A 27,287-nucleotide genomic window follows, 5' to 3' on the forward strand; every position below is an offset into this window, starting at 1 on the left:
CAATCTTTTGAAATGTATTGAAACTTTTTATAAGGACAAGCATGTGGTCTATCTTGGTGAATGTTATATGTGCATGGAAAAAAATGTGTATTATGCAGTTTGGGGGTGCAATATTCTGTAAATGTCACTTAGGTCTTGATAATGTTGTTTGGGCCTTCTATAATTTTAGATTCTTTTTGTCTAAATTTTCTATTAAATAATGAGAAAAGAGTGTTAAAATTTTCAACTATGATCATAGATTTGTCTATTTCTCTTTCTGCTTTGCTTCATGAGTTTTGATTCTGATAATAGGTTTATACCAGTATATATATTCCTGATGAATGACAAATTGTACTCTTATCATTGAGTTATGTCTCTCTTATCTTTTATAATGCATTTTGTCTTGGGGTCCATTTTGTCTCATATTCATGCCATCCTTCTGTGGTATATATTTTCCTACATCAGTATTCAATTAATTTCTCAGCTTAGAATTTCTGTATAATATAAGTAGTATGAAACTGGGTATTTGTATCCCACACCTTCAGGTGTAGGCTTGGAGTTTCCAAGTCCCATAGGTAAAATTTCCTTCTCCAAATGCTAAAAAAAACTACAATTCCTCTCACTATTTCCCTGGACAGGTGAGTAGACTTTTTCTAGAATTCTTTTATAGGAGTGGGCAGAACCTTACTCCCTGCTCTCCAGCCACCTGTTCTTATAGAAAGTAGAACCCCAGACCCTAGATCCTAATCCCTAGGCACTAAATTTGGGACTTAAAACAGCTTGGGTTTTCTATGTCAGCTCATAATTACCATCATATCAACTGTTTTGATTCATCTGTTTGTTTCTGGAGCTGGGAATTTTTTTCTTCTTTTCTTTTGAGATTCACTATTTAAAAAAAAAAAAGAGATTGCTCTATCTTTCTGACGTTGCTAAGTGTTTATATAGGATTAGGGAAAGGCATATATTTCATATGCATCTCTCTTTTTTTCTGGAAGTCTCTCCTTACATTCTCTATACTTTCTCCTTCCTTGAAGAAGAGAGAAAATTCAAATGATCTTCTCATCTTGGAATGGAAGTAAGGGAGGAGAGGAAAAGAGTGAACATTGTTTAAAGCTTACAAAAGTTGCTTAGAACAACATTTCTCTTTCATTTCCCAGTATTCAAGCCCCGCTCTCTTCCTGGGCCCCTATCACCCTGCACCCATCCCTCCTGACTCCTCTCTCCCACAGCACTTCCCCATGGGCTGAGAGTGAGCTCTCACGACTGCTCCTTCCACCATAGATTACTCTCGTGGCTTCGGTGGCCGTTATGGGATAGAGGAGGACAAACGGGACAAGGCAGCTCTGGGATATGACTACAAGGGAGAGACAGAGAAACACGAATCCCAAAGAGGTAAGTTGGGATTGGAGAGGAGGGAGGTCACAGGGTACATGGAGCCCTCCTTCTGTCCCTGAAGGCTGAGGACCCAGAATATGAGGGGCAGGTATGCAGAAAGTGGTGGGATGAAGAGTAAGTGTACGTATATGGGGGTAGGTGGGAGGAGACCAACAGGGGTGGAGGGGAAAACAGCAAGCTAAGGAGCAGGACAGAGGAGGGTGACCAAAGAGAAGGGGTCACTGAGAAAGGGATGAAGACGGACAGGCCGGGTGATGGCAAGAGGGTGATTTGGCTGTGAGTCTTAGAGGCCCCTCTGCTTCACAGAGAGAAGGCCTTCTTCCCTGGGACACATAGGGGATGGCTGGGGGGCGCTCTTCAATTTTTCCTGTTTCTTCCCTTATATTTTCCCCTTTTCTGTCACTTCTTTCTTTTTGTTTCTCTCTTCCCATCTCTCATCCCTCCATTCTCTCTCAAGTGTTTTTCTCCCCATCCTTTTTCATCTTTTCCCACCCATGCCTCTCTCTATCCTCTGATTTTCACACTTTCTCATTGATCTTTCTCTTTTCCTCATTCCTATCTTCTGGTCTTCCTTCTCACTGCTCCCACTCCCTCTTCCCATACATTTCTAGCATTTTAACTCCTCTTATGACTCTCAGATCTTTCCATCCTGCAGATTATGCCAAGGGCTTTGGTGGTCAGTATGGCATCCAAAAGGACCGAGTGGATAAGGTAAAGCACCAGAACACCAGTGTCTTGAGAATGGTTCCCTGAAGTACATGGAGAAGAGTGAGAGGCAAAGCTGGAAAAAGGATGGGCAAAGCTAGGTGCCCTGCACTGTCCTCTTGGTGTCCTGCTCTCCCCCATTGACTGCCCTCAGCATCTAAGGGGCATGTCTTCTGAAGCCTGAGCTTTTTTTTTTTTTTTTTTTTAAATATTTATTTATTTTGGCCGTGCCGGGTCTTAGTTGCGGCACGCGGACTCTTAGTTGCAGCATGCGTGCAGGATCTAGTTCCCCAACCAGGGATCGAAACCTGGGCCCCCTGCATTGGGAGCATGGAGTCTGACCCATTGGACCACCAGGGAAGTCCCAGAAGCCTGAGCTTTAACTAAGGAGAGTGAAGGGAGCCAGAGAGAGACAGAGAAACAGAAAAACTCCAGGGAAAGGTATTCGAAATTTCATTGATTGCTTGGCATTGATTAACTCAATCAATAATTTCTTCCCACTCCATTCAGTCTTCCCCTACACCTCTTCATGTACTGGCCTGAGACCCTCCTGCATTCCAGGCAACTGGACTTAGAGATGTGAGATTCCAGGAACACTGAGCTTTTTAAAAGGAGAGCTAATCCCACCAGTCTAGAACTTCTTTACCCCTCCCTCTGCCACAAAACAACACTATTTGAATACCCTGTCTAACTATAGAGCATCAAAAGGTTAAGGAGACCTCCTATAGTGACCCAATCACTGATACTGCCTTCTGGATTATTACCACTCCCTTCCCCCTCCCCACCACTACACATACTGTTCTCTTTCCTGCAGAGTGCTGTTGGTTTCAATGAAATGGAGGCCCCAACCACAGCTTATAAGAAGACAACACCCATAGAGGCTGGTGAGTTTTAATTCCCTTTCTCTGTGCTCTTCAACCTCTTCTCCCTTCTCGTTCTTTTTTCTTCCTAGACTACCTATTCCAAGCCTTTACCTACCTAGATTAGCTGAGGTAGATTTGACCCCTACCCTCATATTCCCAGATTCCCTCTCCTAGAGAAAACTAGGTTAAGTGGATATCTGAGTGACACTGGTGAAGAAACTGTAAGCAGAGAACAGAGGGAGGAAGGGAGGGAGCCATTTGGGAAGAACACATAGAGAAAGGAGCTTTGGATGGGGGATAGAGGGTAGATGATGGCCAGAGGGCATACAGATTTAAGAAATGTGGACAGGGAAGATGCAGGTTAGGAGAACAAGCCTTATGATTTAAAAAGGGCAAGAGTCTGAGATCACATGGCCTGGCTGTATGGAAATCTAGGCATCAGGGTTACCTTATCCTCCTATAATCCCCTTGTTCCTTCATTGATACCTCTTTACCTCCCTTTCCATGAGTCCCCTCTCTACCTGCTCTTCTTTGGATATTTAACTGGTTCCTCTTCTTCATTCCAGTGCCACTCCCCTACCTCCAACCCAAGACAACCCTAATTTTTCTTGCCTGTGTCTGCAGCTTCCAGTGGCGCCCGTGGGCTGAAGGCAAAATTTGAATCCATGGCTGAGGAAAAGAGGAAGCAGGAGGAAGAGGAGAAGGCACAACAGATAGCCAGGCAGCAACAGGAGAGAAAGGCCTTGGTAAAGATGAGCCAGGAGGCTAAGCCACCAGTGGCCACTATGGAAGAGCCAGTGGTGTCAGCCCCATTGCCCAAGAAAATCTCCTCAGAGGTAAGTGTTTGGCCCTTCGGGATCCACATCAAGGATTCCTTGCCCAGACAAGAGCCTAAGGGGTCTGTATCCTTAGGAGAAAATAAGGCACAGGCCTCCCCTGTGTTAGGCAAAGTCTACAGTTGCTATCCCTGTCTTCAGGAAGATTTCAATCTGATTGTGTAATTAAGCTTCATATATACATATGAGAATGTTAGCTGAAAAAAACCAAGATTTACATAGTACAACAGAAGATAGGTCACCAGCCAGTGCAGTCAATTACTGCTGCAACAACAAGAGGAAGGAGCTGTCATTTCAGGTTGGAGCCCATCTTGAGGAATGGTTGATTTGAACTGGCAGAGGTAGGAAGGGGTATTCCAGGTCAGTACAAGAGAGAAGATGGGGCTTCCCTGGTGGCGCAGTGGTTGAGAGTCTGCCTGCTAATGCAGGGGACACGGGTTCGGGCCCTGGTCTGGGAAGATCCCACATGCCGCGGAGCGGCTGGGCCCGTGAGCCACAATTGCTGAGCCTGCGCGTCTGGAGCCTGTGCCCCGTGACGGGAGGGGCCGCGATAGAGAAAGGCCCGCGCACCGCGATGAAGAGCGGTCCCCGCACCGCGATGAAGAGTGGCCCCCGCTTGCCGCAACTGGAGAAAGCCCTCGCACGAACCGAAGACCCAACACAGCCAAAAATAAATAAATAAATAAATAAATAAATAAATAAATAAATAAGAAAATCCTTTAAAAAAAAAAAAAAAAAAGAGAGAAGATGGAAGTTTCTTGCTCACTGGAAAGATGCTTCATCTTCCACAGGCCTGGCCTCCAGCAGGGAGCTGTCTGTCATCAGAGTGTGGGCCTGTGAGAACCAGTAGGGAACAACCAGTGCCTACCCAGCCCCCAAGGCAGAATCCCCCAGAGGTAAGTAGAGCTCCAAAGATTCTCTGCTCCTTCCCCATCTCCTCATGTCCTAGTAGGTGGGCTGTACAGGGTGATCAACAATCCTGGTTTGTCTGGGACTATCCTGGTCTTAGCGTTGAAAGTCTTATATTCTGGGAAATCACCCAGTCCTGGGCAGACTAGGATAGTTAGTCATCCTAGCTGTCATCTTTCACCTTTTTTTTTTTTTGCTTTTGCTTTTGCTTCAATGTTTTCCTTGTCTTCCAAGGATTCTGACTTGCTTTCTGCTTCCCTTCTATCATCTTTTGGTAGGTGTTTTGAGTGGGTGGGTGTGGGAGGTTGATGAATGAAGAGGGATAAAAGATTGTGTTCCCTAGGAGAGGCTGTTAGAAGGATGCAAGGATGGAGGGTAGAATGGAAGCATGGGGATGGGTGGGGTCTTAGCAGTCCTCCATTGGGAGATTTTGGAGAGGCAGCTCCTGGTGAACAGAAGTCACCCTGCTTCACACTGTCTCTTCTCAGGACAATGAGGAGCCCCCAGCTCTGCCCCCCAGGACTCCAGAAGGCTTCCAGATGGAGGAAGAGCCAGTGTATGAAGAAGCACCTGAGCCTGAGCCCGAGCCTGAACCCGAGCCTGAACCCGAGAATGACTATGAAGATGTTGGGGAAATGGACAGACATGAGCCGGATGAGGAACCAGAGGGCGACTATGAAGATGTGCTCGAGCCTCAGGATCCCTCTTTTTCCTCCACTCTGGCTGGTGAGTGGTGGGGCAGCTCCTGGATTTGGTCAGCTGTAGGGGAGAGGAAGAGGGAGAATTCCCCCATTACACAGAAGGACCTGTCTATTTTCCTTCTCCATGTTGATGAGACCATATTCATATTTCTCATTATGCAGGATCATCAGGCTGCCCGGCTGGGGCTGGGGCTGGGATCTCAGCTGTAGCCCTGTATGATTACCAAGGAGGTAGGTTGGGAGTGGCCTGAGGGGTCTGGTGCCTGGAGGCCCGTGATACATGAAAGGGGGGATGGATTCTGGGGGTCAAGATAGGGCCAAGACTTGGCATCAAGAACAGGCCTATTTCCCTTCCTGAGGTTTAAAGGGGACACAGGGGTGGAGGGATTCCTGCCTGACCATCCTAATATCCTGTCAATTTTCTCCCCAGAGGGAAGTGATGAGATTTCCTTTGATCCAGATGACATCATCACTGACATTGAGATGGTGGACGAGGGCTGGTGGCGGGGACGTTGCCATGGCCACTTTGGACTCTTCCCTGCAAATTATGTCACGCTCCTCCAGTAACTGTGGCTGTCTGTCTTCTGCACTGTGACTTCCCTTGTCCCAAGTGGCTCTGCCTCCACCCACTTTCCATTTCTGCTGCAAGTGTCTGACAGGATGTCATGAGTTGCCTGAAGCTCTAGACAGACTTCCCTCTCCCTCTCCATTAGGGTTTGGGGCAGAGACAGCATGAGGAAGGAGGCCTCCTTCCCCTCGGTGTCCTGTCTATCCTGGATACCCTAGATGATCTCAGGGATGTTTATCTTGTATCCTGCCTCCTTCCCCATGAATCCCCCCTCTAACACCCACCCACCCCCACTCTACCTTCCTTTGTTTGTAAACTCTGAGCTTCCTGGTTTGCTTACCTGGGAAGGTATGTTTATATTTCCTGGTTGTGCTGTTTGCTTACTTTCCTTCTCTGCAGAAATATCTCTGAATCTTCGCTCTGCTCAGTCCTAAAGTGGAAATAAAGTGGGACCATGGCTCACCTCTATTCTGAGGTAAATAGTACTTTTTATGCAGCCCTCAATGGTCCTGACTCTCATGGCTCCAATTCTCCTTCCATCTTTCAGGGATATCCAGAAAACTGTCTCCTCCACTGCCCATCACTCTGCACCCTGGGTGTCAAGGGCTTTGCCCTTTCCTTAGACTCTACTGATACCCAGTCCAAAACAAGATGGGCCTGGGGAATGGCAGTAAGGTAGGGGAACAGGGACCAGGAAGGGTCCACGATAAGACAGTTCAACTTCTGCTGGCTTCAGCAGTTGTGAGAGGCCAGCCACTTTCTGCCTGGGAGTAATGACTACACTCTTTTAGTGCATAATGATTCTTGAGGCAAAAGCACAAATTAGGGGAAAGGAAGGAGGAAAAGATTTAGCCAAGAAAAAAATAAAGAAACAATGAGGTGTTAAGAGGATTTAGAGTGACAGTGGCCTCTACTAGAGAAAGTCTAGGCTTCCTTGTAGCTGGATGAATGAAATCGATGGTCATGTAAGAAGGTAGATTGAGGAAGCTCATAAAGTTTCTGTGTGGTCCAGAGCTGAGGCTGCTGATAGGAGAAGAAGTGAGGACCTTTGGATGGCCAGTGATAGGCAAAAAGCAAATCACCAAGCAAAGTATGGGGATGAGGGAGAATGAAAGGCCAGGACACGGTGAGTTTATTCTAACCCCAGGCCATTGGGCTCGGCAAGGTCCAGAATAGGAGATCCTAGGCAAAACCAAAATCAAATCGAAATGAAAGTCAGGGATTTGGTATAGGGGATCTTTGGTTGGTGGAAAATAGAAGTCTGTGCTATAACTGGTATCTGAAGTTGGGTTCAGCTTTCAAAGATGGAGAAGACAGTGGGATCAAGGAAGAGCTAGGATTGGTGTCTGAGACCCGTAGTTGCTGCAGGACTTTATAAAGTTCATTGGTGAGCTGTGCATGTGCTTAGAGCACTGCATCCCTCAGGCTCATTCCTTGGCTTTTCTTCAAGACACACACACCTTTGTTTCCACAGCGACCTCTATGCCAGTGAGTCACACATCTGTCTCTACACCTCACTTATAAGATTCACCCAGTTAGACTTTCAGAGTGAAAAGCAGCTTTTATTTCTGCCTATAGAGACATTGGGGTTTCCAGTGTATAGAGGTAAGTCACACTAGATATACACAATCTCATTCTTCACTTCAGTTTGATCTGACATCACACATAGATCAGACTTTTGCAGTGGTTTTATTCTTACATCCAAGTTCCACCTTGCTTTTCACTTTTCCCTTCATTATAAGACAGAAACTTCTTTTCCAGATCCTTATATTATTAAGGCAATAAAGTCCTTTCTGCCTCAGTTCTATAGACCTCGCCCTCCACATTCGGCTGATCTCTACCTGGACTGACTTTCTTGGCGGTGATTCTCTTCAAGGGCTCTGCTCGCAGACACCTCCCTGTCCAGGCTGTGTTCTTGGGTCCACAGTCCCCTTTCACTCTCCTTAGCTGCTTCTTAATCTGAAGCCGTGTCTAGCCGTCTTGCCTCTCTCAGATGATGCTTGCTGCACGTGCTGCTCACTACAGCTTCATCCCACTAATCAAATCATTTGTCTACTCCACTGTCTCTCTAAAAGGCTTCCCTTTTTCTCCAATTGCCCTCTCACCATAAAATGTGCTTGATTGTGTAGGCCAGTGGATACCTGCAATACTCTGGTTTCCTGCGACATATACAATTAGATACCTTGTAAAATGTGTTTGATGATGTTGATCAGCTCAGTATTGTGCTGAAGGCAGCAGCTGGGAAAGTAAAGTGTGCCTGGAAGGGTGGGGCCCACAGAGCAGTGCGGTTAGTCTCCTGAATGCCCTCCCGAACCCTGGGCTGCCCAGAGTGTCAAGGAAGAGCCCTCTGCTCTCTTCCTTTCTCTGTACTTCTCATCCAGCTCACGGTAGCCCCAGATTTTCACCTCCCTTAGTCTACAGCTCCCCTTGCTTTCTTTTTCTAATAAAATAAGAAACCCAAAATGGATTTTCAGAAACTTCTTCCTCCATATAGGAAGGACTAGATTCAAAACACATGGAACTGAACCCTGGATCGGTTCCTTTTCTCCCACTTCACTGCTTAGCTGTCGCAGTTATTCATCTTCACTGAATAAAATCTTAGCTCACACTCTAGTTATATTTTTTAGAAAATGGCGCCTTATATACAAATGTGAAATATAAACCAAACAATAAGGATTAGGAAAAATAGAGTTACGTTACTGAATAGTACCAAGTGGCACATTATAATGGAAGATAAGCATACTTCTACTCTGGGATTTGCTCTAATGCCTTCTCAGGGGTGTCATCTACTTCATCTATACCAGCTCTGGACCATGTTCAGAGGGAAACCCAGGCAATAACAAACATTCATATTGACTAGACTCTTTTTTGTTGTCGTTGGTTAAATTCTTTGTTCTCTGCTTCCCCACAATGCCCATCCTCCTTTTCCCTTCTTTCTCACTTGCTGAGGACTGCTAGGAAAATGGCATCAATTAAGGAGAGAGGGTTAGGGTTAGGGCTAGGGCTAGGGTGAGGGTTAGGTTAGGGTTAAGATAAATAGTTCAACCTTCCTGGCTTCAGCTATACCTGGAGAGCTGATAGGATATACTTTTTGCACTGTGACCCAAGGACGTGAAGCCACACCAAACAAACCAGCTCCATTTGGTTCCCAACTTAAAATCATCATGTGTCTAAAACCTATTTGGTAAAGAAAGAAGAGCTACATGAAATCATGACCATTGTAGATAACTATGTGAGATAAGAATCGGCTGTACTAAAAAGCTTATCCTAATTTACTGCCATTGGCATGTCATTCTTTAGGGCAGTTGTTCTCAACCAGGAGTGGTTTTGCTCCCAGAGGATTTTTAGCAATGTCTGGAGACATTTTTGGTTGTTATAGCTGTAGGGGTGCTACTGGTATCTATTGGATAGAGGTCAAGGATGTTGCTAAACATCCTACAACACATAGGACAGTCCCTTATGACAAAGAATTATCCAGTCTAAAATGTCAGTAGTTCCATGAAACCCTGCTTTAGGGGATGCCAGTATCTATTGTGTATTTTTATTTTACTTTTGTTCTCATAAGTTTTAACTATTTGTTACCAAAACCCAGAAGTGTCACACATTTTTGACAGAATGCAGTCATGGCCAGCAATAGGTAAGAGCAATTATAGGGAATCACTATGTTCAGATGTCTTCCTTCTCAAGATTCCCGATGGGGTACTCAAGTGATGTCTAGGACCTGGCGACTGGTACCACAGGAGCTGCAGTGGGCCTTGTCTGGACTTTTCCAGATGCGAGGTCTCCCTGGGCTACCCTGTGCATTCTGACATGACACTGAAGTTGGTGTTAGTGTCTCGTGATCATTTCACTTAGCCCAGGGTGGTGCTGGCCCGTGCCTGTGGTCTCCCTAATCCAGACGGATAATATAATTTTCAGAGGAAAAGAACCTTGACTCTCAAATCACTATTAAAATGTTTGAAAGTAGGCTCTGGCTTTTGGTCCTAATTTTCTCCATAAATATAATATCTCCTCTGGATTCTTCTTCATTTTCCAAGGCTGTCCTTCTATATGTTGCCAAGATTCTACACAACAATCTCATTCTAGGACCTCATTTCCACCTCTCATCCTGTGGCCTTTGGTGTCCTCGAGGCTGTTGTGCTTAGCCTAGGTCTCTATTCTTTCAGGCTGTTTGGACTGTCTGGGCTTAGAGGCAGTGGGGCAACTAAAAAAAGCCCTGGACTTGACTGTCAAGACAACCCCAGGTCCAGAAACTTCAAACTGTGCCCTTCACCCTGGGTGCCCTGGGAGGCATGTCAGTCCCCATCCCTACAATGCCTACTCCATATCATTGAAAGTGCTTATAAACTGAAAAGCTCTCCACAAAAGCACAGGCCTGTGCTGGTTATGGAATTTCACGGCTCTCTCATCTCCTAAGGACTTGGACTCATCTTCCAAATGGCCTCAAGTCACCTATTTAAAATACTTCACAGACTGATTTATTTTAGAAAAAAAGTGGTGGTGGGGGGGGGGAATAAGTTATCAGTATGGCACTATAGCAGTTATACAAGCCATGGCTTAGGAAATTCTTCGACCTTGTGCAGCTGCTCAGGTTTTGAAGGACATTGCATGTTCCAAAACACCCAGATAAGCACATTTGCAATTTACAGAAGGAAGTCCTCAAAACCAAACTCTGTCGAACTTTCAGTAACCCTGAGTGGGAATCCAAGAATGGTGGCTTCTGAGCCTTTAGTAGGTGTGTCTTCCTCTTGGTCTGGCTTTAAAGGTGGTGACTAAAGTCTCTCAGGCCTGCTCACGGGGCTGACACATGCTGGTCAAAAGAATTGGGTCAGTCTTGTGTTCTACAACGTTGAAAGGACAGGACTTCAGGTGCTCAGACATGGAGGCAACTTCATTAAACTCCCAGCTCTTGATTTTAGAGAAGAGGCTGCTGAATTGCCAGATCTATGAGGAAAGAGAGAAGCTCCAAAGTAAACACTGGGGTGATAACCCTCAGGCCGGCTTTGTTTGAACAGTGTGGGGAAATGCCTTTCTGTTCTTCCGGTTCTTAGATTCCTGAGAATATTTAGTGGCTGCAGCATACATTTGTTAGTCCTTTCTCCAGCATCCAATTCCTAGTTCCCCCTTCCAACTGATAATCATCCCAGCCAGCCATGTGTTGTGTGGAAATGACTAACACCAATCTGCTTATTGACATACACCCTTCCCCCATCCCCCACCTCCCCAGGAACAGTGGTTAGTTCTAGAATAGACATATGGTTCAAATCAGGACAACCAGTGCCAATGAGACTCTACTCCAGAACTTTTGTTTGTGATACCAAGAAGCAGAGTCTCTTTTCCCCTCTGTGCTTGAACTTGGAAGCTAAAGTCTTAGGAGCTTCTGGCAGCCACCAGGGACCATGAAGGGAGAACTGTGTCTTAGAGTGGAGCCACAAGCGAGGAAGTAGAGATAAGAAATAGAGAGTAAAACGGTCATTTGGGGGCATTTTGAGCTGCTAGATCAAGCCATACCTGAAGCCATCACCTTTGCACTCTTCAGTTATATAGGCCAATAAATTCCCTTTATTGTTTGTCCTGTTAAGTTGGTTTTCTATTGCTTAAAACTAAAAGTATGCTAACTAATAAGAGTCTCACTAGAACAGAAACCTTAGGAGAAATCTAGAAGTCTGGTACTCAAATCCCTGTGGGCCTTTCCACCTAGGATGTGGTGGCAAAGCCACTAGTTTTAAAATCTGGCTATGAGGATAGGCATAATCTGATATCCTTCAACCTGATCATTTCACCCTCAGTTTCTTGTCATTGTTACTATATAAGAAAAGTGTATCCTGTGATCCTGGAACTATTTCCCTTTGTACTTTAAAAGGCCATTTTAATATGAGCATTCTTTAGCTCCAACTAAATTCTCTTTCTTCCTTTCTGCAAGGAAATTAGTTTGTCCCAAATGATATTTAAGAGTGGTCAGCAATCACTGAATTGGGAAAAAATGTGAGCCAAAAAATAATGAAATTTCTAGTATGTAACTTAAATTATTTGCATTTGATTTTACAGAGGAAGATTTTAGGTAGTTCTAGATGATACATTGTATCTTGGCGATACAGTTCCCAAAGGCAGGGTCTTAGTCTCATTCATGTTTATCCCTACCACATGGTTGGTTGGCAGTCATTATCTAACACATGGATTGCAGGCATGGATTCAAGCATGAATTCATGAGAGAGAGTCTGATAATTATTTTTTGAAGAAGACTGCTCCGGGAATAAATAATAGAAAATATGCAAGATGTTTTAGACATAATCAATAAAAAATAGATGTAAACATCTCCTAACTCCCCAATACCAGTTTGCATATACCCACATACTGGGAAGAGACTCAACAGTGAGATTTTGGAATTATTGACCTAAATGGGCATCGTAAATTTGTGATTCGCATTACCAATATATGTACCATAAGAGAGGATGCTACAGCACCTTGGATATGACGAATTGGGAGTTTCACTTCTATACAGTACAAGCCAATAGAACTTATAATACAGTTAAGCAAGCCTAACCTGATTGGGAAAAGGGAACAAGGTTTTTCCAAAGGGAAAGATTCTTTGATCTATACAGCAGAGTTTTTTTAAAAAATTAAATAAGCATTTGAACCAGGGGAAATCAGTGGACCAAATTATTTTAGAATTTCAAAATGAATTCAACAGGGGCAAAACTTGTTTGTAAATAAATTAGTTGACATAGGGCTGAGGAGAATTTGTTGGCATATTGTATCAGTTGGAGTCCAGGCAGAAAACAGATGGCACGCTCAAACTGGGTAATCTGAAGAGAATTTTATAAAGGAATGATATACAAATGTGTGGGCAGGGTATAGAAAACCCAGGCTAGTAACAATCTAGAGTGTTACTACCCTAGGCCTGAAAGGGAGGAAGGAAGTCAATGGAACCCAGAATCGGTAACCTGTGTGGAGAGAGCCATCAGATACAGCTGGAGGGACATGGCCAGTGCAAAATGTCGTGGAGGGGAGAATGCATGCAGGGAGGAAGCCAGAAGAATAGCTATGTCAACCTCACTCTTCTCCCTCCTGACCATCTCCTGCTGATACACTCCCGTTAGATTAGCCCAACTGGAAGCTGGAGGGCAGGGGAGCTGGTTAAGCTAGTCTGTAAAGATCAGCCTCCTGGGGGACAGATCACGATGGGGAATGGCTCATGTGAGCAAACGGAAGACATGCAGGACACATACATAAATAGGCATTACCATTTGTATTGCCATTTTTATGTTTATGGGTCTGTCTCCTCTACTATGCTGACCTCCTTGAGTTCATAGACTGTGTTTTATTCCCAGTAACCTAGTACAATCTCAGTGCCTAGTACACTGCTTGGTGCACAGAAGGCCCTTAGTAAATACTTGTTGAATGAATGAATAAGTGAATGACTATTTACTTGCCTTTCTGTGAACTCTCCACGAGGTGCCTCCATGGGAATACCTCTTCTTCTTCCACTGCAGGAGGACCATCCCTCTCTCTTGTAACAAAGTGGCACAGATATTCCTCATCAGCACGGACACCTGGGAGAGCTGGGATAGGCTGACGCTGTCTAAGAACCCAGCAATGTACTGCAAAACCTCCAGGGGCAGGCTGGTTAGAGAATTCTGGCTTTTTCCTTCACGGCCTGAGAGATGGCTGTTCCCTCCCTCACTCAGCTCTGAAGCAACCTCCGGCTTGATGGCAAAGGTCTTGAGCTCCTGACTGTAGATTACTTTTGCCTTTTGCCCTGGGGGACAGAAATGGTTTTGAATAAAGGTACATCCCAAGTAGGCAAGGGGGCATCGGTGCTGGAACCAACCATTGAGACATGACTGAATGTCTGTGTGGACATTCTTGAAATGTAGGGGGAATTCATCCCTCCTGAAGAATTTGTTGCAAGTGAAAGTAAAGGCAGAACTGCTCTTGTTGTGTCTCCTGGTCACACACTCACTGTGGAGCTCCATATGGAGCCCATTCGGGTTGGCAGTGGTTAGAAGGTCAGCCAGCACCGTCCTGGAGGAAAATTGTTCTGGCTCAAAACTGTATGTCTGTGTAGCAAAATCCATGAACAGCCCATCAATGCTCCTGGATTCAGAGATGACATGACCTTTGAGTTCTCTTTCCAGAGCACACAGCAGGGTGGTCTTGATGAGATCTGATTTGGGCAGGTCCTCCACAGTGATCCCTAAATCCAAAGTATCTACTGCCTTGTGTTCACTTGGCCTACAACTCGACAAGGTGTCTCTGAGGTGAGCCCGCTTCCAGCAGTAGCTCACGGGAACTTTGAAGGTGTAAACAGTCTTCACTTCCTGAGCCTCAAGATTGCCATAAACAAAGTCTCTCTCTTTAGGTGTACAAGCAGGCAACTGACCAAAGTGAATAAGCATCCTTCCATTGTGCACCAGGTACATATTATAGTCCTTTGCATCCATAGCTGTTTTCAGTCTTTCCAGAACACCATCCTGCCAAGGGGCAAGCCCTGACTTTTCTATGGCTGCATGAAAGTCCCGCTGCTTCTGGTCTTCCTGTGTCTCTTTCCCTTTGGCAGCGCTCTCTTCTACTGTGTTGTTGCTGCTGGAAATCTGTTCTTTCTCTGGGCTGTCCCTGCTCGTGCCCTCACTGCTCATTGATGAGCTCGTTAAAGCAGAGGCCGCGTGCTCTTTGCTGAACATATTTTCCCACTTGTCAAACTTGGCTAGATCCATCCCTTCTTTGGTTTTGGCTAATACCTCTCGTTCTTCTTGACTCAGCTCTGCCACCTCTCCGTTGGTGGTTGACAGAGAGCCGCTTGTTACCAAACCAGCATCTGCCCCGCCCACCGCTCCTTCCATTTCCTTCCAGCTGGCTTCACCATTCATGGTAGGTTCCTCTTCCATGGGTTCTCTAGCTTCTGGGAAAAGTTCTACCATTTTCAGAGATCTAAAGAGGACCTTCTGGTCTTGGAGGGCCAGGGCTGTGTCCAAGCACTCCTCATTGGGGGTCTCTTTCATGATGTTCTCGTGAAGGGCTGTTTCAGAGTCCACGTTTGGCCAGCGGTTCCACTCCATCGAGCAGCAGACCACGCTGGCGGGGCACACTTGCAGGTGCTTGGCCAACTTGTGGCGGGAAATGGAAAGGGGGCAGCCAGATTTGGAGTTGAGGCACGGAACCTGCTCTAAAGGGCACAGAAGCTCGTGCTCTGCCTCTTTGCACATGTGGAAGGTAGCGCCGCAGGACAGGTGGCAGTTTATCACCAGGCAGGAGACACCAGGCTCCACAGGCATGTGGCAGTGACGGTTGAAGCATCTGTCACAGTGCCTGTGCTGCCCTGGTGGAGGCCTGCGCGCCCTACGCTGGAGACACCAAAGGCAAGGGGAAAGAGAAAACAAATGACTGCTGGAAGAGAAGCTCTATGCATGTCTGAGTGTTTAAGTTTTAATTGACTTATTTCCTGTTTATTCATGTTTATTGTAGGAATCTTGAAAAATATAGAAAATCATAAGAAGAAAGCAAAAACACTCATAATCCCACAACCTAGAAATAACAGCTATCAATACTCTTCTCTTTATTTTCCAAAAGTTTATTCTATGCATTAGCTGTGTTGAGAATAGAAAAAAAACAAAGGTGAAAGTAATGGGCTACAAGGTTGACAATTGCTGTTTTTGAGTTGTGGGTTGTGGAGGATTTATATGACACAGTTAATACTATGAATACAATTTTGCATTCTGCTTTAACTTGCTATTATGACCTGTCTAGGCTGTTTTATTAATTTTTCTTTGCAAACTTTCTTCATAATGGCAGTGTAACATTCCAGAATGAATGTTCTGTCATTCATTTAACCAACTACCACTAGGGGGTATGCTGGGAGGACATGGGGCATGTCTGATTTTGTTCACATCTTGGTCCCCAGCACCTGTCACAGGACCTGGACCATTGTAAGCACTCAGTAATATTTGCTGAATGAAGGAATTGTTAGCCATTTAGATTATACCTGGATTTTTTGCTTTTTCATATGTAAAATTTTACTAAAAATCTTTGCTCACAGATCTTTCTCAGGTCTCTGCTTTCCCCCTATTCTGTGTCGGTTTCTTCTAGGTTCTGCTCTAGCATCTCTGGTTTGGCAAAAAGCCAATATATATCATCAGACCAGAAGGATAAATCTGCCAGATGCTTGGGCTACAGGCTAAATGAAGCCAGACCTGGACCTGTGAAAGGTAAAGTTCCAATAAACACCTGGTACTTACCATAGCTTCCAAATTTCTTCTTGCTTTGTAACTCTAGGGGAAAATATAAAAATACAAATATGAATGATTAGTAAGAAAAGTATTTTATCTGTTTTAACAGGGGCCAAAGAGACTTCACGTATTCTTCCACCACCCTGGAGGTAAGTGTCCTGGTCCACATTTTGCGGTCAAATATACTCTACCTAGATACAACAATTGTTAACATTTTGCCCCTTTCACTTTCTCTCTCTCTCTCAACAAACACACACACACACGCACACACATACACACACACATTTTTTGCCAAACCACTTGAAGATAAGTTGCTGATGTCATGACACTTCATCTGTAAGTACTTTAGCATGTGTTTCCTAAGAATAAAGACATTTTTTTTGTAACTACAGTAACATTATCTCACCTAAGAAAACTAAAAATAATTTTCTAATATCATGTAACATGCTGTCTATATTCAAATTTCCCCAATTATCCCCAAAATATCTTCTGTACTTTTTAAAAAACAACTCAGTTTTGAACCAGGATCCCTTTAAGGTTAATTTATTACATTTGTTTGTTAAATCTTTTTAGCCTCTTTTCATCTGGAAAATCCCCCTCAACTTTTCTTTTTTAGAAGAGACAGCCTTAAATCTCAAGGAAATTGTATGCTAGTTCATTCATGTATTCATTGGTTCATCCATTCATTCAACAAACATTTTTGATTACCTACTATGTACCAGTAAGTAAGCATAAGGGTCACCTGGACTGCTTGTTAAAATGGCTTTAAACACTATTGTTCATTAGAATCAGCTGTGATTCTTGTTAAATATATAGATCCCCACTGTTCAGTATGGTAGCCACTGGCCACATGTGGCTATTTAAATTTAAATTAATCAAAATGAACTAGAATTAATAATTCAGTTCCTCAAGTCGTATTAGCTACACTTCAAGTGATCAGTAGCTACTCTATTGGACAACACTGCTCTAGATGCTGGCTGCACCCCTGACCTGAGCAAAGGGTGTATCCTGGAATTTACATTCTTAACACATTCCCCATCTGACTCATGCACTATAAGTGTGAAAGAGGGATCACGCCAGAATCCCTCTTAGGGTATAGAGGGATACCCCATACCCTAATAGTCAGCCTGACCATCAGTAGCTTCAGGGCTAACTAGAAGATTAATCAGACAGAGAGGGAGCTGAGCAGAGTGGAAAGGCTGTGAGGGTAGGACTGAGGTGGAGCAGAATAGGATCAGGCAAAGAGCACATCTTTTGGATGCAAGAGTCTAGCTACTTGATCTTTTAACATACAATTTAACATTCAGGTAGGCTCCTGCCATATTCCAGATCACTCCTTGGGGGAAAAAGCCCATTATGGACTTGTAGAAATTCATAAATATTAGGCTCAAGCATCTAGAATTATTTGGTACTCAATAAGGAACCATTTACCATTGTAATTGGGGTGTTAACCTGTAGTAGTGGAAGAATGGAGTGGAAAGACCTAGAGTTAGAAACTTCTATGTAGAGAACATGATGGAGGCTGAGATTGTGAGACTGATGACAGTAGAAATAGGCAAGATGAGACAGACAGGAGACATTACAAGGGAGGATCAACTACATATTTGTTTCTGGCTGGAGATGGGGGAAGAAGAAGAGTCAAAGGTGATGCCAAGAAGGTGAACTAAGAAGAGAGAATGTTGGGTGTAATTCTGAGAAAAATAGAGGTCTAAGGAGGGAACTGTTTTGGGAAGAAAAATGGGTCCAGCGAGTGTAATACAAGTTGCTTTAGGTGATGACAGATCATGTGGGTGGGAAGATGAGGGGTTAGAATATAGAGGTGCAGACTTGAGAATTATCCACTTAAAAGTAAGAGGAAGCCATAACTGGGGAAGTGAGAACACAGAATAGAAATCTGAGCCATGAAGGTCAAGGCTAAGTATGACCACTTTGGGGACAATAACAAGAAGCAGAGCCAGAGAAGGAGAGACCAGTGAGCTAAGAGAGTCAGGACCATGTTGCCAGATGTCAAGGAAAGGGTGAGTGATGGCCTCCAATGCTGCTGTGAGGTTAAGAACAGGGAAGACAATGCCACTGCTCATGGCAGGTCCCTAAAGAGCTCTTGCCAGAGCATTTGCATTTCAGCTGTGAGGTGGGACCCTTGGCCATTCAAAATCTAGTGTTTGGAGTAGAGGAGAAAGCTATTAAGCACACACTCCAATGTTGGCAGGGCCTGTGCCCTGGCTGGGAGAATGTGATCATCTGCTTTCTATTCATAACAGACATTCATCAAGAATAGACTCTGGATGACTCAGGGTCCCCTGTTGGTTTTTAGGTGGGGAAGAAGAGGCAGATCACAAATGGAGTAAGGTTATGTGAAAAAACCTAACAGCACCAGGAATGTCTAACTTCATATTTGCCAACCGGGTTCTGTCACAAAGTTGAGCCCAGTTTCCAGCAAGGGCAAAGCAGCCCTGGCTAGTTCTGTGCACTCAGTGTATGTAGTGAGAACTCTGCCCCTATCAGCAGGCATGTGTCTGGCTGGAGGGACAATAGTGATGAACTCTAAGCCCAATCATTTCTTTTTCTCCCTCTTCTTTCTCTTCCTTTTCCTCTCCTTCTCCTTCTTCTCCTTCTTCTTTTTTTAATTGAAGAATAGTTGATTTACAATGTTGTGTTAGTTTCAGGTGTACAGCAAAGTGATTCAGTTATATATACATCTATATCCATTTTTTTCAGATTATTTTCCCTTATAGGTTATTATAAAATATTGAGTATAATTCCCTGTGCTACACATTAGGTCCTTGTTGCCAGTCATTTCTTATCCTTCAGCATTATAAAGATGGTTCTTAGCAACAGCGTTATTGAAGCTGGGAACATTTGCGGTGGAGTCTTATTGCTCTCCATCTCTTTGAGGTTATATGAAAATATTCCTTTAAGAGGAAAGAAAAGCAATGCAGGCAGGCAACAAAGATGCTGTTGCTTTATGTTGCTATTTAAAGATCTTCTGCCAGGCTCTGGAGCTACACCAGATGAGTGACTTTGAGAGAAGGCATGTGCTGAGCAGAAAGACACTGAGTGGAGATGACTTTGTGGAGACATTTGGCAGCGGAGGAAAGGAGAAAGACAAATATAGCCTAAGGGCATAAAAAAAATCACATCTGAACCTTTTGTTGTATATCTGGGGGAAATCTTTCCCACTGAGATAAAGGACAATCCAAAATTGTTGATAGTCTAATTATTGCTGGAGAAACAGTGTAACCAATCATCCTGGTTTGCCTCCCTCCGGTCTCTCCTGGTTTGAGCACTGAAAGTTCCAGGTCTCAGGAAACCTCTTATTCCCAGGCAAACTTAGACAGCTGATTGGTCACCTTAGATTGGAGTCAGCTGGTGTTGTCTCAATTTAATCAAATTAGATTTATCATTGGTTGTCTTGTGACATGAGATGCCCTGTTCTCCCAGTTTCTGTTCCTGTGCAGTGACTGGATTCTTATCCTCCATTGGGTCTGTCTGACTTTCCCAGATGGAGTGATTTCTCCATTTTGGATGTCATAGTGGAAGAGAAATAAAATATTAGTGCTTAACATGTGCGTTTACATAACATCTCATTTAATCCTCACAATAATAATGTGAGGTGGGTATTACCATCTCCAGTTTACTGATAAGGACACTGAAGCACAAAGAAACCTAAGTTTGTCTGGCTTCAAACTCTACTGTCTGCTACCTCACACTGTGTCTGTCAGAGACCCATAGAGACATTTGTGGTCCATCTCCATGATTTGGGGAGAATGCAAGCCCATGGCTAGAGTCTGTAAGGGGAAAGCCTTTTTTCCCCCAGTTGGGGCACAGAAAGGTGTCTACCTGTATAATCTTTCCAAATTGTAGAGAAGCTGGATGCTTCACATTAGGAAACACCTCCATGCCTATGATGAAGTTTATTTTTTTGGTCCCCCTCTGGACCACAACCCATACTGTGCCCTTCTGAATAGAGGAAACAAGAAGACTGCGCAGGTCCCATGCCTTTGCATTTCAGGGAATACAAATGTGGCAGGGAAGATTTTTAAGGTTAAAAATCTGCACTATAGGGACTTCCCTGGTGGCTCAGTGGTTAAGAATCTTCCTGCCAATGCAGTGGACACGGGTTCGATCCCTGGTCCAGGAAGATCCCACATGCTGCGGAGCAACTAAGCCTGTGCACCTCAACTACTGAGCCTGTGCTCTAGAGACCACGAGCCACAACTACTGAGCCCGTGTGCCACGACTACTGAGGCCTGCGCACCTAGAGCCCGTGCTTTGCAATGAGAGAAGCCACTGCAATGAGAAGCCCACACACTGCCACGAGGATTAGCCCCCCCTCGCCGTAACTAGAGAAAGCCCACTCGCAGCAACGAAGACCCAAGGCAGCCAAAAATAAATAAATTAATTAATTAAAAACAAATTTTCAGGTGTTTATCTGCCATTATCGTTAAAAAAAAATCTGCACTATAGTATGGAGTCTGACATTTAAAATGAAATACCTACCAAATCAAAGCATATAGATTATAGAAACTCTTCACTGTGAAAAAGCTGACAAAATTCTATGCCTGAAACAGAGTATGGTTATCCAGGTGACATTTTCCCCTTCAGTTTCTATGCCCCTATATTCACCTTTAAATTCTTGCTTCCTGTCTGAAAAGGCAGTACATACATTCCCTCCTCTTAAAAATGAACTTCAATCAAGTCTATGGCCAAAAACACTCTCCCCAAAATATGTTTGTTTTTTTTTAATGTACCATTTTGACCATTTTTTTTAACATAAATTTATTTGTTTGTTTGTTTATTTATTTATTTATGGCTGTGCTGGGTCCTCATTGCTGCACACGGGCTTTCTCTAGTTGTGGCGAGTGGGGGCTACTCTTCGTTGTGATGCACGGGTTTCTCATTGTGGTGGCTTCTCTTTGCAGAGCACGGGCTCCAGGCGCGTGGGCTTCAGTAGTTGTGGCACGTGGGCTCTAGAACGCAGGCTCAGTAGTTGTGGTGCACGGGTTTAGTTGCTCTGCAGCATGTGGGATCTTCCTGGACCAGGGCTCAAACCCGTGTCCCCTGCATTGGCAGGCGGCTTCTCAACCACTGCACCACCAGGGAAGCCCCCAAAATTTGTTTTAAAGTTCTCCTGTCTAGAGGAGACAAAGTAATATAATTTAGACTTAAATAGTTGAGAGAGCTGCACAGAACTAGATTTTACTGATTGTACTGTATGACGTTTAACTAGAATATGAGTAGGTAGAAGGACCAGGTGCGTGAGTTTGGGGGATGAATATTTCTTTAAAGAAATAGAGGAGAATTTAGAAATTGTCAGGGGAGCAGACACTATTTGACGCAGGTTGTGGTGCTTTGCGGATCACTCAGAAAGGAGTAAGTTAATAAGCAAAGGCAAGTCAACTAGAATAGTGGTCCTTAAAATGTGGTACCTAGACCAATAGCATCAGAATTACCTGGGAACTGGTTAGAAATGTACATTATTGGGCCCCACCAAATCAGACCTACTGAATCAGACCTACCAGCTGATTCTACTGTAAGTTCAAGTTTGAGAGCTAGATGAGCCTGATATTGTGCCCCAATCACAAAGAAACTACTGCCCAGTTAGGTGGGAAGGCCTAGGAGAAAGATCTGTAAAGGCAGTTGGCAAATCTATCCATTTCTTTCAATCTCCACCACCAGGCCCAGGTCCAAGCACCATCATCTCTCATCCAGTCTGGAGAAACGGCCTTATAATCAGTCTTACTTCTCCCATTTTGATGCCCATTCATCAGCAGAAAGAGTGATTTTAACAACTTTTTTTTTTTTTTTTGCTGCATTGGGTCTTTGTTGCTGTGCGCGGGCTTTCTCTAGTTGCAGTGAGCAGGGCTACTCTTCATTGCGGTGCACAGGCTTCTCATTGCGGTGGCTTCTCTTATTGTGGAGCACGGGCTCTAGGTGCGTGGGCTTCAGTAGTTGTGGCACGTGGGCTCAGTAGTTGTGGCTTGCAGGCTCCAGAGCGCAGGCTCAGTAGTTGTGGCGCACAGGCTTAGTTGCTCCGCGGCATGTGGGATCTTCCCGGACCAGGTCTTGAACCTACGTCTCCTGCATTGGCAGGCGGATTCTTAACCATTCTTAACCCAGCAACTTTTAATTTTAGATCATTACTTCCCTGCTTAAAATCTTTAGGAGATTCTATCCCATCACAAGGAATAAGCTCTGATGTCCTTTTCTTGGCCCACAGGGCCCTACATGAATGTCCCTTGCTTGCCTCTTTTACCTCACCTCTCGCCCTTGAGCACTTAGCTCCAGCCTTGCTGCTCATTCCTAATTCCTGTACTTGTTCTTTCTCCCAAGAGAATTCTTCCCTTGCTCTTTAATTGCTTATGGGTTCCTTCTTGCTATTCAGATATCACCTTACCTGCTACCTCCACAGAGTTCTTACCTGACACACCCAATCTAAAGTAAATTAATGAGGGAATTCCCTTGAGGTCCAGTGGTTAGGACTCTGCTCTTTCATTGCCAAGAGCGCAGGTTTAATCCCTGGTCAGGGAATTACGATCCCATAAACTGCACGGAGTGGCCAAAAAAATTAAAAAATAAAAATAAAATAAAGTAAATTAATGAACACTCTCATGTTCTGCTGAGTAATTTTTGACAAGTTATTGAATCTCCCTAAAGGTAATTTATTCATCCATAAAATGGGGCTCATCATAACCCATAGGATTGTGTGAGGATCAAATGAGATAAGGAACGTGTCTAGTGTACAAGAGTCACTCAACTGTTCATCCTTCCTCTATCAGGAAGGTCATTCTCATGGTTACTACCCTTGTCCAGACCTTATTTCTTCCCATTACATCACTCCCAGAGCCCTTGGCTGGTTGTTCAATTTTTAGTTCTCCCCCACTCCAATGGATCTTACATACACTGCCAGCTTAATCATCCTCAAACCCCATTAAAAAAAAATTCTTACCTCACTCCTTTAAGGATGTGAATCTCCCTAATTTCCCCCACTTTTGGCCCCTTGTAAACACCACAAAGCAGTCATTTCTCAAGCACTTAGGAATTCAAATAGTACAGTATCAGGCCCGGAGGACCTTTCAGATGCCCCCAAGGCAACTTGAAGGCCTCTTTGCTTCCCAGGCCTCAAGTTCATAATTTTAATTGTTTACCTACATTAGTTTGTTCATTAATTTGAAAAGGAAGGTTTTGGACTTCCCTGATGGTGTGGTGGTTAATAATCCGCCTGCCGGTGCAGGGGACACAGGTTCGATCCCTGGTCCAGGAAGATCACACATGCCATGGAGCAACTAAGCCCGTGTGCCACAACTACTGAGCCTGTGCTCTAGGGCTCGCGAGCCACAACTACTGAAGCCTGCGTGCCTAGAGCCCGTGCTCTGCAACAAGAGAAGCCACCGCAATGAGAAGCCCGTGCACCGCAACAATCTGAATGCTGCCAGAATTGTTTGTAGGAGGTTACACTTGTTCTCAACACTTACAGTCATAGAATCAGAAATCTGGATCAGATAGATAAACAGAAATCCTCTGCTCTGGAGCTTCTCAAACTTCAGTGTGCATAGGAATCACCTGGGCAATCTTTTTTGAAATGCAGCTTCTGATCTGGAAGAACAAATGGTCTAGGAAAGGGTCTAGGTTAAACTCTTCATTTTTTACAAGAGAAACTGAGGCCCAGAGAAGTAATGTGTCTTGCTTATGCTCCCACAGTCTCTGACTCTAATCACATGCTTTTCTTTTTTCTACTTCACCTTGATAGTTTACTGAGAAATTCTGTAGAAACCAGTGCAACACAGAGCTACCTGCATGACGATGACCAAGGGCATGTGGGCAGCTTAGATGGTACCAAGGGCAAAGCAGGACAAGGCCTGGAAGAATGAGGAAGAGGTGGTGACCAAGTGTCACTGGCCAACAAGGTCATGAGAAGGCATAAAGCAGGTATATTTAAATCACTGACTCAAGCACTAGAAAATGCAATTAACAGAAAATAGTTTTAACGTTCTTCACTATAAAGTTAGTAGGCAATCAGGGTTGGTGTCAGGGAGATATTTTTAGGCAAGGGGCCCTCCCAGCACCCCTCACATGATGCAGCGACTGTTTTGCCTCCTCATGTGGCTAGCCCTGGCAATAATTATTTATTCCTGAGCTTTAACTTTAGTGGAAGTGACAAGGTCAAGAGTTAAAGGACAGAGATTAACTGTTAACCTATTAACCAGCCAATTAATTTGTTACTTTAATTATACATTGTTAATCTGTTTCCCTGCTATGGAGATACTTAATTCTATGGAAAGAAAATGTATAAAGTTAAATATTAAAGTAATCCCTTTGCATCTTGAGATTTTAACACAACCAGTTGGCTGAGGATAATTCCCACATCTGGTCCCATAATCCTGGGCTTTCAGGCTATGATTTCAGCCCTTTCACTATACCCTAAAAACCATCCGCCCTCAAATCTATTCAACCTCACCATCTGCAGTTCTGTACCTACACTAGAAATCTCTCTACCTTTAAACTTTCTAGTTATTTAATTAGCTAGTTAATTCTCATATCTTGTACTTATATTATTAGTTTCAGTATTTTAAATTACTGTTTTGTATTGGCCAAGAAAGTGCAAACTAGATGGATTATTTAGGAGTAGCTCTGAGTCAGCCGGTCTGGTTGGTTACTGCTAAGCTAACATGCCCAGCTTGCTAGGAAAGTACCCGGTATACCCCTTGAAGACCTTTGTGCCATGGAAACTCTGACAAAATTAAATGAAGTTAGGCAGTTATACACAGTGCATTTGATTGTGCCTAGCAAACAGGCATAATTATAACCCAGACACCTATAGCAGAGCTATGGGATGCATCTGGAGGTTACAGAGGCAGGCAAGAAGGAACCAGGAGTTAAGGTGTCTGGTGGTAGGTCTCCTTTTACTTGACATTGGTGGCTTTAGCCTGTACACTGCAACGTTCAGAGTGTACAGAATCCCTTTTGCTGCACAGGCCACTTCCTAGGATGTCCTTAGCTGAACTTTTAACTATATAACACTAAAGCGAGGTCCAGAGGAAAACAGGAAAATAAACACTGCTCCCTTATCCCTGCCAATTTGTTTGTGCATGCAACACTATGCTGTTATTCCCAAAGCTAGAAATAACCTATCTACACTTTAAAGTGTTTGACTCCTCAAGTATCATTAATCATTTTACTTTTGTCCCCCTGGATTTGCAAGTTTCAAGTTTGTGATAATTTTTGGTTTGCATGCGTATACCATTTTTCAACTTGTAAAATACTTTCACTTCTATTCCATAGATGCATTTGGATTCAAGAGAGCTGGGGAGGAGTGAGTCATGTTTAGGGAATATTGTTAAAGAAAAACAGGTTTTAAACTCTGCAGGCAGAATTTAAATAATATATGCAGTAAATACAACTGTGCTAAATTAACTGGTAGAGTGACACAGGTGATGGAATTTAAAGTACATGAGAATGACTTGCAGTTAACATAGCAAATGGTGATTGGGGAAAGATCGCAACATTTGGACTTCAGAAAACAGAAATCCTGGGTTCTGGGCCTTCCACCTATTTCCTCACCACCTCCTCCCCGCCGCCATCCTGAACCCCCATCAATACTGTGTAACCTTAGACATAGCACATAACCACTATGGTTGATTTTAGAAGAAAGAGCCTAAGCTATTAGAAAGCAGGTCATCTCTTCCTGCTCTAAGATTTTATATTCAAAGCAGGAGTTTACCTATGGCTGGGTCTCATTCTCAGTGCTAACCTTTTCTCCCCCATATGTAACTAATTTGCTTAACAACCCTCTTAGAGCAAAAAGGTGATATGCCACTCAGCCTCTGCCTCCATGTTCACCACTCTAAATTTCCCCTTGATGAACCTGCCCACATTGAAAAGCTTACCTTAATGGCATGGGCTGAGTCAGCATCTGCTGCACTTGTGTCCCTTGATGGTGAGCATGTAGATTGCCGGAGGTGGCTCGGCGTGCATTGGCTGCAGCAGAGGACAGAGTGTTGTCGAGGAGGTAGGGAAAGGAGAAAAAAACTTCAACAGAAATCGTTCAAGTGTTTTGAAGTTAAAAATAAAACTATATCACAAGGGGCAATGTGACCAGGCTCAGCTTACGATTTTTTCTTTCTCCTGTATTTGCCCACACTCCGTCTCTGTTGGAGTGGCAGTTAGCAGGGGAAGCCGGAAGGCAAGTGGGGCGTTATATCAATGGGTTTTCTTTCCCTTGAGGAAGAAGGAAAATCCTTGTAAGAAGAATCATTTCAAGGCCCGAGCAGCCTCTCAAGGTCCTGTGCATGTGGTTGGCAGATCCATCTGTGCCCACAGTGGCTGGTGGAGCACTCAGGACACGCTGCTGCTCTAATTATAACCGTGCCTTCACCTAAACCTATCACTGGCTGAGGCAGCAACTTGTGTAAGTGACATGTGGTCCTGTTTCTGTTTCTCCTATTTCTTGCCATGACAAGTGGCTGTCCTCTCCTGGCCCTCTTCTTTCCCGGATGGTAGGGAAAGGAAGATTTTGTAATTCAGAAATCAGGCATAGAATAAGTCCAGTCTGAGAAAATTAGAGGTGGTAGGAGGCTTAGCTATCACTTAGTCCAACTCTCTCATTTTATAGATGAGAAGACAGAGAAGAGAAAGTAAATTGTTCGCCTAGATCTTCCAACACTACGTTGAAAAAAGTAGTGAGTGGTCGGGACTTCCCTGGTGGCGCAGTGGTTGAGAATCCGCCTGCCAATGCAGGGGACACAGATTCGAGCCCTGGTCCGGGAAGATCCCACATGCTGAGGAGCAACTAAGCCCGTGCGCCACAACTACTGAGCCTGCACTCTAGAGCCCACGAGACACAACTAGTGAGCCCACGTGCCACAACTACTGAAGCCTGCATGCCTAGGGCCCGAGCTCTGCAACAAGAGAAGCCACTACAATGAGAAGCCTGTGCACCACGACGAAGAGTAGCCCCTGCTCGCTGCAACTAGAGAAAGCCTGTGCGCAGCAACAAAGACCCAATGCAGCCAAAAATAAATAAACAAATTAATTAATTAACTAAAAAAAAGTAGTGAGTGGTCATCTAACTTGTTTTCTAGATATGTTCATTTGTGTTATATTCC

General features: G+C 44.2%; 2 protein-coding genes across 3 annotated transcripts in view; one reads left to right on the forward strand and one right to left on the reverse strand.

Moving 5' to 3' along the window:
* HCLS1 (hematopoietic cell-specific Lyn substrate 1) overlaps positions 1-9,923 on the forward strand; it is a 31,508-nt gene extending 21,585 nt beyond the window's left edge. Inside the window, exons 7-14 of the mRNA XM_007181853.2 lie at positions 1,261-1,371; positions 2,030-2,085; positions 2,894-2,963; positions 3,567-3,778; positions 4,570-4,674; positions 5,176-5,413; positions 5,551-5,619; positions 5,819-9,923. Coding sequence (XP_007181915.1) covers positions 1,261-1,371; positions 2,030-2,085; positions 2,894-2,963; positions 3,567-3,778; positions 4,570-4,674; positions 5,176-5,413; positions 5,551-5,619; positions 5,819-5,955 — 998 coding nt within the window. The 3' untranslated portion in view covers positions 5,956-9,923. The remainder of the gene's footprint in view (positions 1-1,260; positions 1,372-2,029; positions 2,086-2,893; positions 2,964-3,566; positions 3,779-4,569; positions 4,675-5,175; positions 5,414-5,550; positions 5,620-5,818) is intronic.
* A 488-nt stretch (positions 9,924-10,411) lies between these two features.
* On the reverse strand, positions 10,412-26,513 carry FBXO40 (F-box protein 40). Of its 2 annotated transcripts, none has more exons than XM_057545073.1 (5): positions 26,293-26,513; positions 26,070-26,160; positions 16,192-16,224; positions 13,390-15,300; positions 10,412-10,900 (listed from the first exon to the last, which is right to left on the reverse strand). In XM_057545073.1, the coding sequence occupies exons 3-5, from the start codon at positions 16,192-16,194 to the stop codon at positions 10,739-10,741; spliced, it is 2,076 nt and encodes a 691-aa protein (XP_057401056.1). In that variant the 5' UTR covers positions 16,195-16,224; positions 26,070-26,160; positions 26,293-26,513; the 3' UTR covers positions 10,412-10,738. The 2 variants fall into 2 exon arrangements, with proteins under 2 accessions (XP_057401056.1, XP_057401057.1); XM_057545074.1 differs by having other exon boundaries at positions 26,070-26,211.
* Positions 26,514-27,287: the final 774 nt, after the last annotated feature.

Source organism: Balaenoptera acutorostrata, chromosome 4, assembly GCF_949987535.1.
Source record: "Balaenoptera acutorostrata chromosome 4, mBalAcu1.1, whole genome shotgun sequence".
Taxonomy (NCBI): Eukaryota; Metazoa; Chordata; class Mammalia; order Artiodactyla; family Balaenopteridae; genus Balaenoptera; species Balaenoptera acutorostrata.